The sequence below is a fragment of the Myxine glutinosa genome, chromosome 6 (assembly GCF_964187855.1).
Source record: "Myxine glutinosa chromosome 6, kmMyxGlut1.1, whole genome shotgun sequence".
In the NCBI taxonomy this organism is placed as follows: domain Eukaryota; kingdom Metazoa; phylum Chordata; class Myxini; order Myxiniformes; family Myxinidae; genus Myxine; species Myxine glutinosa.
Genome location: NC_136266.1, coordinates 33,806,008 through 33,820,081, shown reverse-complemented (window position 1 = coordinate 33,820,081; position 14,074 = coordinate 33,806,008). Strand labels below are relative to the sequence as shown.

The window sequence follows — 14,074 nt, the reverse complement described above, 5'->3', positions numbered from 1 at the left end:
ACCGTGTTACCCTTGGAGGCATTATTTTACCTTGCATACAATTTCAGGTGGAATGTTTGACCAAACCCTCCCCTCCTCTTCCTTCCTGTATGTTCCACACACACCCTTTCCTTTCAACTCTTCACCTCCTTTTCACTTCTCTACCCCCTCCTCCATAATCCATCAATGGAATTCTCACATAACACTTTTTATTTGCGAGTAAAATCTCAAAGCACTTTACACAGAAAGAAAACGTAAGAAGAATACAAAGTAAGATAATGAATTTTAATTCGATGCGATTTTAAGAGATTTTAACACCGTAATAGATGAGACCCTGAAAATTTGAAAATTGAGGAGCACATCTGAAGATTTCTCCATCATCAAACGCCTTCATCCTCATGTGAGGCACTGCTGGGAGATTCCCATTGTATGATCACAGCTCTCTTCCCCGAGTGCAAAGTGTGATTCCATCAGAAATGTCAGCAGGAACCAATTTGTGTTTGCTTTTAAAGGTTCTTGACGAAAAAAACAAAAACAACTTACATGTATCTCCTGGTGTCCTGGGAGCCAGTCAATTGTTTTGAGAAATGGAGTGATGTGATTAAATACACGAGCCTGCGGTACGAGTCCAACAGCAATGTTATAAATGAGATGTAGTCGCTTGAGAGAAGAAGAAGGCAAGCGACATTATGAAAGCATGATGCAAAGTTTAATTTGTCCTCTGATTTAGCCAACACTAGTTTTGGGCAATATTGTGCAGATGGAAGAAATTAGTTTTTCAGATTTTAGCAATTTGTTGAGTATGGGAAAGAGTTGGGTTCATAGTATGAATGAATGATCGTTTAAAGGCCATTTTCCCCGCTAGAGTGGGGGTTAGCCTTGCGGGCCCCATGACAATCATGGTTCCCTGTTTGAGGCAATGTTTTTATGGCCGGATGCCCTTCCTGACGCCAACCCTTGGTCGCCTCTTACGATGCACAGGGATACGGTGTACCTATTCTAAGCCGGGGTACACACCAGGATCATTCATCCCAGCAAGCTGGTACTCATTTTGCCGACCTCGGAAGGATGACTGGCTGAGTCAACCCCCCTGGCGTTAATTCAGCGATCGACCGGGATTCGAACCCAGGATCCTAGGAACCCAAGCCGGCACCCTAACCGCAGATCCAAACACCAGGCTAAATGATAACTGGATTTAGAACCAGAGAAGCAGAGGTCAGGTGGTGATCCCCAAGTCTCACTATGTTTGGTTGGGTCTTTATAAGAAGAGATTGAGAACCACAGATCAGCGTATCAGTCTTAGGAGCAGGAAGTTTGAGGCCTTTCATGCACATCCATGTTTGATTTGCCTGGGACCGGAAACCAGTGGTGGAGATCACATTCCCAGGTTGAATGGACTGGTAGGTCTGGGTATAGTCAGCATAACAATGAAATCTCATATTGAAATTCTGTAAAATTGTACCTCAGTGCTATTTAACCATTTCATAACAGATTGGAAGCATTCTAAAAGAGAATGCTGGTCCAGGTATTCCAAAAAATGATTGGCAATATTACACATTCTGGAATCCTTCAAATAAATGGTAAATGAGTTACAGGTCTGTCATTTTTATGCTTCCGCCGTTGAAGTCGTCGGAGTCATTATGTTTTCAGTTTTTCCGTCAGTCTGTCCGTCTGTCCGTCCATGCGTCCGTTCGTGATCGGGTTTTGTTACCACAATAACTTGAGAATGGCCGAAGCTAAGTCAAACTTGGTACAGGTATATATAATGATGTAAAGCTGAACTGATTAGATATTGGGGTTACAACATCACAGGTCAAAGGTCAGAGGTCATGTTAGGTTAAAATCCTGTTGCGATAACTTTTGAACCAGTGATGGGATTTTGACCAAAGTTGGTACAAGTACGTATTATGATGCAAAGATGAACTGATTTGTTTTTGGGGTCAAGAGGTCGGATGTCACGTTCGGCAAAAATTATGTTTCTGTGCTAACTTGTGCTAACCCATGAAAAGCGCAATACAAAATAAATGTATTATTATTATTAACTTGTGAACCAGTTATGGCATTTTGACCAAACTTGGTATAAGTATGTATTATGATGAAAAAAATGAACTTATTAGATTTTGGAATCAAAGGTCAAAGGTCAGATGATATGGCAGGTGAAAATGTGATACTTGAGAATAGCTGAAGGGATTTAAATCAAACTTGGTACAAGTATGTATAATGATGTAATAATGAGGGTCGGGGCATTTCAGTCGACGTTGAAGAGTGCCGTTCTAGTTTTAAATAATCAACATCCAATTAAGGTTTTTTTTTTTGTTTCCATCTTCAAAATTGGAATTGTTATGGCTCGCTTATTTCCCACGCTTGCCAACTGAAAAGTGGTGGTCAGTGACCTATTGCAAATTAATAGTAGGATAAGGGGAGAGATAAATCTAGGCAACCAAATATGTTGTATGAGGTCCTGAAAGTCGTTTTCTTTGAGTTACTGGTGATGGCTTGGATTGTATCTTGACTGACAGGTAAGAAGTGATCAAAGCAGGAGTCAGTAATTGATGGTTTGGAATAAAGTGTAGGATCCAGAGCATTTTGCATCATGCATCACAAACACATTATAATGTTATCCTGAAAGTAAATAAACAGTAAATTGTTTGGCTTGCGATAGACATGTAGTCAATGGAAAGAGTTTTAACTCTTTTTTAAAGTTTAACAATGAGAGAAAAACACTCCCATACCTTATATTTTATTACCCTGCACTCGCGAAGTGAAAAGCAGGGTTATGCATTCACTTGCGTACGTATGTGTGTATGTGTGGCATATGTGTGGCGTACGTGTGGTGTATGTGCATGTCTGCATTTTTTTAATTCATTTTCTCGGCAACCGTTGGTCCGCTTGACACAAAATTTTACCATAGGAGCGCCTCCGCCTGTAGAATTGTTTTATTCATAATTGTGACGTCATAGGTCACGTGGTGCATATGCCATCTTGGAAAAACGTTACACTTCCATATCTCCAAATCCGCTCCATGGAAAAAATTGAAACGTGGCTCCTTGTAAAGAACTCCATGTGGGGGAATAAGTGTTATTAATGATGACGTCATTGGTGCCTTAATTTTGACGTCATAATTCAGCAGCGACAACGCTTAGTCTGATCCGTTTGAAATTTCTTAAGCATGATCTACACAAAAATTATATTTGAGATTGCTCACGTGGTCTGGCTGCCATATTGGATGAAAGAAACAAACACTTCAAAACAGATGAGTTGGCTCGCACCAAGTTGACTGCATAGGGTAAGTATTCTATGAATACCATGTAGCTCCCTTAGCACTCGCACTCATGCACAAACACAATTTTTTTACACTTTCTCTGACAAAGTCACCGGAGGCATTATGTTTTCGGGTTGTTTACTCTTATTTTTCCTTATTATCTCAATACCTTTTGAAAAAACACTTGGGGATATTGTAATCGGTTCCGTCTCTGTCCGTCCGTCTGTCTGTCGGTCTGTCATGCCATCTCCTAAACGGTTGTACAGACATTCACCAAACCTGGTAGTTATGATCAGCACGTGGCTCAAAGGTGCAAGAGCAGTATCATTTTGCCTCCCACCCTGGTGTCGGGTCAAAAGGTCAAATACCAAAAAAATGCAACTATGGGCACATTTTTCAACATTTTTTTTTTAAATGAAACTTTGTATATGCAACCATCATTGGGGGACGCATGAAGTACGTAAGGATGTTTTTGATTTCACCCCTGGTTCATGCCTCAAATTTGGACTTATGGAAAATAGAGGTCAAAACGGGGGGGTAAAAATGTAACTAAAAATTTGATATTGGGTCATTCCTGGTGGAACTTTTTGTCCTCTTTCAATTTTGCTTTCGTTGGTTGGCATGCGATCGACTTCACTCTGGTTTCTCTTTATTTTTCTTTCCTTTTCCCCTCTTTTTCTCAATTTTTACACTCTCCCCACGTCACTCTTCAATCCCATCCTTTTCAACTGCCGTTTTACATGTAATATGTTGAAGGTCCTCCATGGAACATAGGAGTTGTGCACAGGAGAGTAAAAATATTTTTCAAAATGAATCCTCGATTCCTCTTGTATTGTTTTACTTTGCCTTACTTTCTTCCAAGGTTCACACGGTGCGGGCCATGGTTCAGAGACGATGACTCCCATCGTGTGTTGGGGTGTCGGTGTTAATGGGCCAGAACAAGCCGGTATAGAAACCTACGCTGATAGCTTTTCAGAAGGTGTGTTAAACAAGGAAAGCTTGCATGCCGTTAATTTATTATGTAATGAAAGGCCGAGCTATAACCACATCTACATGGTTGATCTCCCTCGCTGAGCATAATGTTATGATCAAGGCAATGGACTTTGCTTGTATGTTTTGGTTTAATTCATAACAGTCGGGGTTTGGTTTTTGAGTGTTTTGGCGGAATGTTCTTTTACAGAATGGAAACTGAGCCATTTGAAAAGAAAAGATGTCAATCAGGTGGGCGGTGGGGAGGGAAGGAGGTCATGAGGCTGGAGAAGGGTAAAAGGTGTAATGAAAGCTTTTAATGATGTCATAAAAAGTATATTGTCGGTGATATCCTTGTTTAAGAGCTGCCTCCGTCATTTTGTTTTTCCTTTGTTTTGCTTTTCCTCACAGGCAGATCTGGCTCCATTAATGGCGACCTTATTGGGAATTCCTTTTCCAATGAATTCCGTGGTGGGTCTGAGACAAATCTATATTTGAATTTGATCTGTTTGTTTTCAGATAGGAATTTCAAACATAGTTGGCCTGTTTGGTATTATCTTTGCAGGTTCCAATCCAAATACACTCTCTTGATTTGTCCATTAATGTCCTCTTCATTTTCTTGTAATTCATGGAAAGGTGTACTAATGGCGTCATCCTGCATATAATGTATGTGCAGGGATGAGCCTTCAGTCATTGTCGGAAACCGAAAATAGTTTGTGGTGACATACATATATATATTGTTACAGACACGACTTTGATGTTAAGGTGGGCCGAGCGGAATGGCCGTCGTGTCCGCACAAATTACCCGATTATACTCGACGTTGACGGAGCCGCGCTACGCTGGATCAATAAAGGAAAAGAAGACACCCGGCTGGATTATAATGACAGACACCAATGTTTCGATTCTCAATTATATTCGTACGGAAAGGTTAGATTACAGGGGCTAGAGGTATATCACAGGAAGACAGGCACTTAGACACACTCTTATATTGACCCCGGACAGACGACAGATAAACGGGACAACGGCTGACTCACACGGGGATTGATGGCAGGGAAAGGCAGGTATCGGTGGCTCCAGGTGCGCCTGGGCTCGGGGCAGAATCCACACGGTTCGGTCCGGTCCAAAGATGCGGGGAGGTCACAGCGCTCGGAGGTAACGTTCTTTCCCAGGCGGGTTCGCTTCCTCTCAGCGATCGCAGGCAACGTTCTTTCTCAGGCGGGGCGCCTCTGACTCAGCGCGCGCAGGTACTTCTTTCTCCAGCTGGGGGCGCATCTCTCGTCACGTCCGCTAAGTCGCCACGTATATCCGGCGGGGAGTGACACGCCCTCGGCTCGTTAGCTCCGCCCCAGATGGAATCGGTCCGCTCTTCTGATTGGGTGCGGGGGGGTTACCAGGCTCCGCCCTTGACGAGGAGCTGACAGCCAGCCCCTCTGGTAACCCCGTGGAGCGCCGAGCCGGTGTGAGGACGCATCCTCCCCCGCGCCGCCGCGCCGCCCCCATCTCCTCTGTTGTTGTAGTTATAGTTGTGGAAGAAGATGGAAGGAGGTATGGAAGATGGAAGGAGGTATGGGAAAGGTCCTAAACTCACTACTGATGCCATATAATCACATTCTGGTGCAACGAAGAGTCATAATTAATGGAAACGAGGCCTTAACTGACATAGACTAAGAATAACTAGCAAGATGTCCGAAAGTTGTCTACGTGTGGTGCGGTGGACCTGGGCACGACATTTAATGGGGGAATAAGGGGAAGGTCGGCTCTACTGATTGTTGTTTACAGACAATGGGACTAGGGAATGGGGGATTGGGGATAGTTGGGGAGTATTGGGGAAAATAGGGGAATATTTACAAGCGGATATGGAGGCCAAATTCCATATTCGCAACATTGCACCCTTCTCTACCCTCGGGGCGTCCCGACCCGATAAATTTTTACCTACTTTAGTGTGGCACGCAATGTAGTTCCCTCTACTATTAACTCTACCCTGAGTGCGACAGTTTTACAGATATTCACAAATGAGTAAATATGTCCCCCTGCGACGTTGCACCCTTCTCCTCACAGAAACACACCCACAGGATAACCGAATCCGGAAAGAATTCGCAAACTAAACATACAGCCGGTAGGGAGCATTATTTACACGACTACGCTGCTATTTACACTACGATCCAGGACCTGTTTTTGGAGGAACACATGCAGATGTTATGCATAGAGAGAGCGCGCTTGCCAGCATCGATACACCAACCCACGAGTGCTCTGTGGCCGACGGCCTTTAATAACGTGCAGAGCACCCTTTCCCAGCATCAAAAGCACCACCCCACCACACAGTCAGCACCATCCGGTGCAGTCACCATTGTTCATGGGAATAAAAATAAATTCGACAACCCCTAACCCTGCAGGTGTCTCTTGCTCTTCGTGTGGCCTTCAGTGGTGTTAACTATTAGTGGTTCACCTGTATGGCATAGGTGCCACGTTGACCCATAGGTCCATCAACGGGTGGTGCTTGGCCGCAAACGAACTGCGGTCCATTGTGGGTGGCCACAAACATTGCGGTCCATATGGTGTATCGATCCAGGCAGCCAACAGCGAAAGTGCAGGCCCACAACTGCGTAGCCAGCACCTCTCTCTCCTCTCTCTCTACCCCAAAGCCAGATCCTCGGAGGCGGGAGACAAAAGAAGCAGACAAGTGAGTAAGGTGGTAAGGGCGCAAAAGTGCACGCAATATAAGGTAATGCACACTGGGGGCACATGGGAACCAGGTGAGACAGGTACGTTCCTATCGTACGCCCCCCCCACCAGGTAACCTACATGGCCCCTCCCTTACCCCTTACTGTATCCACACAACACAACACCACTCATAAACATCTACTTTACAAATCAACAAACATCCCTACTGTCTTCCCCGTTCCTCCCATATACCAAATTCGTCTTCTCTCCCTCCTAACCAATCAAATTTGCCATTTTCAACTGAACATCAAAATTTGCCATCACCAATTCATCATCAGTCCCTCCTAGGGAGGGAGAGATGGAATCACCCCAATGTCTCATCCACGTCGTGATGCGTCTCACAAATCCTCACAACAATTCTTACTTCCTGCAACACAAAACAAAGAAAACACAGGTGTGGAGTCATCATCATCACCACAGGTAAGTGGCTGCGTATGGTGCGACAGGTTCATTAATCCTAACTATTTCCTAAATGACTTTAACAACTTTACACTACCCGGGGTCTTTCTCCGGCCAAACCATTGGCCCTCTTACACTATGGGTTCTAAAAACCAATTCCCATTGGCCAAACTGTGGTGCTCTTCAATTTGGGGTCTCACTCCCCCGATTCATCTCCCGGTGCCCTCGCACAATTTCTGGGCTGCGGCGTGTACCTCTCCCAGTGGGTCTACCCACCTGCACACCTCCACCACTGCAGTTGCCTCCGAGCTTACCTGCTCCTTACCCTAACCTAACTACCTGGGGAAGGCCCTCTGGCGCTCTCCCCACTCGGTGCCCTCTCTGGCACTGGGCTACCCGGGTCCATCCTCCGGATCCTCGGGCCCCATCCACAACTCTACCGGCTCCCAGAGCCCACCTGCGGCCTCACCTGGCCGACATCCTCACAGTGGTGGAGTGCCCAACCAACTACACACACTAACAGGCTACACGCCCAGCCATTTCCACAACACTAATGCACCCATCCATGTACCATTCTTTCACCCGCACCACAAATGCCAATATCCAACCACAATTTACCTGTACCCTCTACCTAACACTTACACTACCCGCCCCGGGTACTCGTGAAAGGGGTCCACTCTTCCCCCATCCACACCTTCGCACCATGCACACCACTCCGTACCACTTACTCCAACTCTCTCCACACACCTGTACTTGCACACCTGTGCTCTCACACCTGGTTCCACCTGCACCCTTCTCTCCCCAAGCGCATTCGCGCTGATCCACAACACTCACTACTCACACACTGCTCCACACACCTGTCCAGTTGCACACCTGTGCAATCACACCTGTCCAGTTGCACACCTGTGCAATCACACCTGTTCAATTCTCACCTGTTCAATCCTCACACACACGGCATCATCTCAGCTAACTACTCCCCTCTGAAACTTGCGCTTCCCAGTCGTCCCTTTAAACTATTGCGCTCCCACGTCATTATCATCCATACTAATCTACCTGCGTCCCCACTACAGGTATCAGTCACTAACTAAACTTAACGTTACCTACTGTCATCCTCGCTAGATCCCTACAATATAACCTAACCCACCCGGGCTAGTTTCCACTGCCATCAACCCCATAAGCTATTGCTCCTTTGCCCCCACATGGGAAGGGTGGCAGGGATGCCATCCCACCACATCGGGGGTCTCTCACTACCAATTTTGCACATCAAATTTCAACAAATCAAAAATTTGCCAATCACTACCCATCATCTGCCAATCACTACTGCCAATCCCTTGCCAATCATCAAATTTTGTTTTTCTCCAATTTTGGGTCCAAAACACTAACCTCATCACCCAGTCTACTCAATAATGCCTCTCGGTGCGCCAATTCCTGTCCAAAGCCCGGCTTCGTAAAGCCAAGCAATGGATGCTGGTTGTTTTGTGCCGGCGGCAGGATGCGTCCGGCACTCGGTGCAGGGACGGGGGCTTACCCGTGCCGAGATCCCACGCACCACCTCGGCGTGGAGCCATCCAATGCCCCGATCTAGACCTGCCGGCACGTCTCACCAAAAAGTGGTCGCCATGACGACCCTTTCTATCGGGCTGCCAGCTCCGCCTAGTGGAGCACGGACGCGGCCGTTCAAAGCGAGGCCCAGCACGCACCGAGGGCCCGCTTCGGCTAAAAGTCGCTCTAACCTCTAACCCGTTTAACGTCGATGCTTCACCTGCATGCTTACACCCCGCAGCCCGTTCCTTGCTCACACATCCAGCCGTGCCCATGCTCCTCGTACCTTTCCTTACACACCCAGGTACCCTCATTCCACTCACAGCCTTGGTCACACACCTGACCACCGAACACTTTGGCACACATTCGTTGCTCGCACACCTCACCAATACACCGCTTCGCACCCCCTCCTCGGTCACCTCCTCTGTGACAATCACAGGTGTGCTCTCATTCGCACACCCAACCACGTGCCTCACCACCAACTCCAGCGTGCATTCCCACTCACGCTCTACCATTCCAGGTGTGCATCCTTCCATCCCAGGTGTACATCCTCGCTTACCTGTCACAACCAACTCACTCTCCTTGTCACTCTCACTACTCTCCCCTCCATTCTTGACAGCGCACTCACCCTTACTCTTGACAGCGCACTCTTTCCTCAGGCACCTGTCCGTTACACACCTTTCTCGCGCACACTCTCCCGTCACACCCTCTGTAACACTCACCACACCGCGCTTCCATGTACTCCCTCGCACACGCGCTACGACCGACTCACTCTCGCCAGCACCCTCACTCCTTGGCACGCACTTTTTCCTCACACACCCCAGAGTCGGACTTTCTCGCACACCTCCTCTTTCGCACACCAGACCTGTCGCACACTTCACCAACGGCCTCTCACGAACACCCGGGTCTATCTCGACCCCCAAGCTTATTAAATCCCCTGGCGCATCATACGCACGACCATATTGGTCACCACTTACACCGGGTCCTCTTTCTCTTCGCTTCTCCTCCATCACCTGCGAATCCCTCATCCGGTTAATGAGCACATCATCACGATCCGAACACAGACTCTGGACCAATTCTTTTACCTCCTCTTTTATCTCTTTCTTATCCTCTCTCCGTCGCTTTTTAATTTCGCTCACCCCCTCTTCCACTTCTTCTAATTTCTGCTTCACCTCCTTCATCTCCTCGTGCGCCCCTTTAAGTTCTTCCTCTAACTCCACTTTATTTTTTTCTATGTGCTCCCGCACCTCCCGCTCTTTAACCTCCATCACCTCTACCACTTTGTTCATTTTTTTCGTCAAGTCCTCATGTACCGTCTGACACTCTTTTTTAATTACCCCTACGTCCTTTTTCATCTCCTTCTGCGTCGATTTTAACCCCTCTATTACCGCTGTGTTCTTCTTTACCTGTTCCCCCAACTCCTTTTGTCCCACTGTCAGTTGTTCTACTCCCAGCGTCAACTCCTCTATACCCCCTTGCAATTTTACAGTCCCCTTTCTCACCTCCTTCTCCATGCGCTCCTTACAGTGCCTCACCTCCTCGCGCACTCCTCCGACCTCCTCACTCACTCCTCTTCTGATCTGCTCTCCCATCACTTGCATCTCCTGCCCAGATGCCACCCTCATCTGCTCCATTTCCTCCCTGTGAGCATCCAGTTTGGTTTCTACCCCCATTCTGACCCCCTCTATCTGCTGCCCCATTTGGTTAACTTCCCTTTCCGCTTGGTCCCTCATGTCCCTCAATTTGCCTTCCATGGTGTTTTCTAACCCCTCTAACCCTTTTTGCATCCCTTCCATTTGATTCTCTTGAGCGGCCATTCTGTTTTCTACCCCCGTTAACCCCTCCTGTATTTCCCCTAATCTATCGTCTAATTTCCCAAATTTCATGTCTAATCCCTTAAAATTATTGTCTAATCCCTTAAAATTATTGTCTAATCCCTCACTGGTACCCCTCGCTTCGTCCCTCATTACCCCTATTTTGCCCTCCAATCGCTCACCCTGAGCATCCATCCGGTTCCCCATTACCCCCAATTGGTTACTCTGCAGTTTGAGGGACGCCTGCATTTGCGCCATAAATTGCTCCATGAGGACCTGCATCTGGGCCATCCCTCCCACTTGTGCAGCGGGTGCGGCCGCCGTAGCTATGTGCGAGGCGCCATTTCGCGCGTCTGCTACCCCCGCTGTTTCGCTCTCCTCACGTGTCTCAATTTGGTCCTGGACCGACCCTGCTTCACTCTCCCCTACCGGACCCCAGCCGTCTTGATCCGCCATAGCGCGACTTTCAAAATTCGAGTTTCGTAACACAAATCCAAATTTTGCTGTTATAATTTCGTCGAGCGCAGTAACCGCGGGACCGCGCTCCGGATCGATTTTGTCGAGCGCAGTACGCGCTCCGAATCGATTTTCCCTCCCAAAATTTGGGCCTAACTAATTTAGTCCCGGGTCCGAATCTCACTCCTCGACACCAATTGTTACAGACACGACTTTGATGTTAAGGTGGGCCGAGCGGAATGGCCGTCGTGTCCGCACAAATTACCCGATTATACTCGACGTTGACGGAGCCGCGCTACGCTGGATCAATAAAGGAAAAGAAGACACCCGGCTGGATTATAATGACAGACACCAATGTTTCGATTCTCAATTATATTCGTACGGAAAGGTTAGATTACAGGGGCTAGAGGTATATCACAGGAAGACAGGCACTTAGACACACTCTTATATTGACCCCGGACAGACGACAGATAAACGGGACAACGGCTGACTCACACGGGGATTGATGGCAGGGAAAGGCAGGTATCGGTGGCTCCAGGTGCGCCTGGGCTCGGGGCAGAATCCACACGGTTCGGTCCGGTCCAAAGATGCGGGGAGGTCACAGCGCTCGGAGGTAACGTTCTTTCCCAGGCGGGTTCGCTTCCTCTCAGCGATCGCAGGCAACGTTCTTTCTCAGGCGGGGCGCCTCTGACTCAGCGCGCGCAGGTACTTCTTTCTCCAGCTGGGGGCGCATCTCTCGTCACGTCCGCTAAGTCGCCACGTATATCCGGCGGGGAGTGACACGCCCTCGGCTCGTTAGCTCCGCCCCAGATGGAATCGGTCCGCCCTTCTGATTGGGTGCGGGGGGGTTACCAGGCTCCGCCCTTGACGAGGAGCTGACAGCCAGCCCCTCTGGTAACCCCGTGGAGCGCCGAGCCGGTGTGAGGACGCATCCTCCCCTGCGCCGCCGCGCCGCCCCCATCTCCTCTGTTGTTGTAGTTATAGTTGTGGAAGAAGATGGAAGGAGGTATGGAAGATGGAAGGAGGTATGGGAAAGGTCCTAAACTCACTACTGATGCCATATAATCACATTCTGGTGCAACGAAGAGTCATAATTAATGGAAACGAGGCCTTAACTGACATAGACTAAGAATAACTAGCAAGATGTCCGAAAGTTGTCTACGTGTGGTGCGGTGGACCTGGGCACGACATTTAATGGGGGAATAAGGGGAAGGTCGGCTCTACTGATTGTTGTTTACAGACAATGGGACTAGGGAATGGGGGATTGGGGATAGTTGGGGAGTATTGGGGAAAATAGGGGAATATTTACAAGCGGATATGGAGGCCAAATTCCATATTCGCAACAATATATATATTCAACAATCATCGGTCCTGGTTTTTTTTTTTTAGTAGAATGTACAGGAAAAGAGCAAAACCTATGGTCATTCATAACAACCTCTTGTAACTAGGGAAGGCAATAAGTCAACCACAATGGGTGGAATAGCATCGCATGCAGAGAGAAAATAAGGAGGCACAGGATGACGAACAAGACGCTACAGAAATGAAGAGAAACGCATTATGTTGCCCATTTTCTATGATGAGAAGCAGCAGGCCTTATGCATACTAATGAGTCAATCCATGGGAAATAAACCAATTTCAAGGAACATTCTTGCCTGGCCATTTCCAAATCCTTTTATTTTTAATATGCGTCATATGGAAAAGCGCAAAGTTGTAAAACTCAGCTCCACATATGATGTAAATTGTGCTTCCAGCGGTGTGTGGGCACAACAAGGCCAACTGAATCGAATCTTGCATCCTTGAGCCATTTTTCAGTAGCTGTAGTTTCAAAAGCACTTGAGATTTATTCATAAAAGTTGCTGTATTGCCGGACAACTTTGTATTGATTGTAAACCGAGAAGAAATACCACTGTTTTTGGCCAGGATATTCGATACCAGTCAGACAAAGGTCCGTGTACATCTCAATCGTGACATCGGAGGGGGTATAATAATACACTGTAGCATCTCCTAAACTTGTCGAGATACCAACTTACACCTTACACCGATTAATTCCAATCTTCAGAAGAGTTGATGTTCTTAACGACTGTGCTCTGAGATAACCAGAAGGATATGTTACAGAACGAGCCTTCGTCTAAGATAAATGCTGTTAATTTGGTATGCGTTCAACATGGATTGTCCTTAGAGTCAGGTTCACTATGTTAACAAATATAATTTCGTTCACAATTTTGGTAGATTAGCAAAACTATACATTTTTGGAATATTCAGAGCATGAGGAATCCAAAAATTAATGTTTACATTTGCGTAGACACCTTTGCGAAAATGACACTCAGGACAGTGATGAAGATAGTCAGGTTCACTATGTTAACAAATATAATTTCTTTCAAAATTTTGGGATTAGCAAACCTGTACATTTTTGGAATCTTCAGAGCATGGAGAATCTGAAAATCAATGTTGGCATTTGCACAGACACCTGCATGGCCGCCATTTTGGATTTTGAAAATGGCCGCCATAAAATACATATTTTGCGCGATCTCGGCTTCTAGTCAACCTAGAGACTTAATTAAATATGCTAATCCTATGTTTTCTGGGTCAAGGAATCCAATACAGGCCTCAAAATAGTGCTCAGGATTATAGAAAAGCAACAAACAAAGGTAATTGAAAACCATTGTCTTTATATTTGTGATATAACTGTATTACATAATACATGATATTGCAAGTCCTTTGAAGTTATAGGTTGTTATAGGAAGTTATAGGTAGTGTCAGATTGAACTATAAGTCCTATACACAGGATCTACGAGGTCTATACGTTCAGGAATATGCTTTTACAGATCTTCATCACTGTCCTGAGTGCCATTTTCGCAAAGGTGTCGACGCAAATGTAAACACTAATTTTTGGATTCCTCATGCTCTGAATATTCCAAAAATGTATAGTTT

The 14,074-nt window shown here is 46.7% G+C and overlaps 1 protein-coding gene across 6 annotated transcripts in view; it reads left to right on the top strand.

Moving 5' to 3' along the window:
• PIGN (phosphatidylinositol glycan anchor biosynthesis class N) overlaps positions 1–14,074 on the top strand; it is a 98,544-nt gene that overhangs the window by 28,227 nt on the left and 56,243 nt on the right. For all 6 annotated transcript variants that reach the window (XR_013623775.1, XR_010984923.2, XM_068119813.2 and 3 more), the window contains exons 8-10: positions 4,104–4,220; positions 4,422–4,462; positions 4,622–4,681. Coding sequence is in view for 4 of the 6 variants with exons in the window: in XM_068119813.2 (XP_067975914.1) it covers positions 4,104–4,220; positions 4,422–4,462; positions 4,622–4,681 (218 nt within the window). In the remaining 2 variants the exon portion in view is untranslated. The remainder of the gene's footprint in view (positions 1–4,103; positions 4,221–4,421; positions 4,463–4,621; positions 4,682–14,074) is intronic.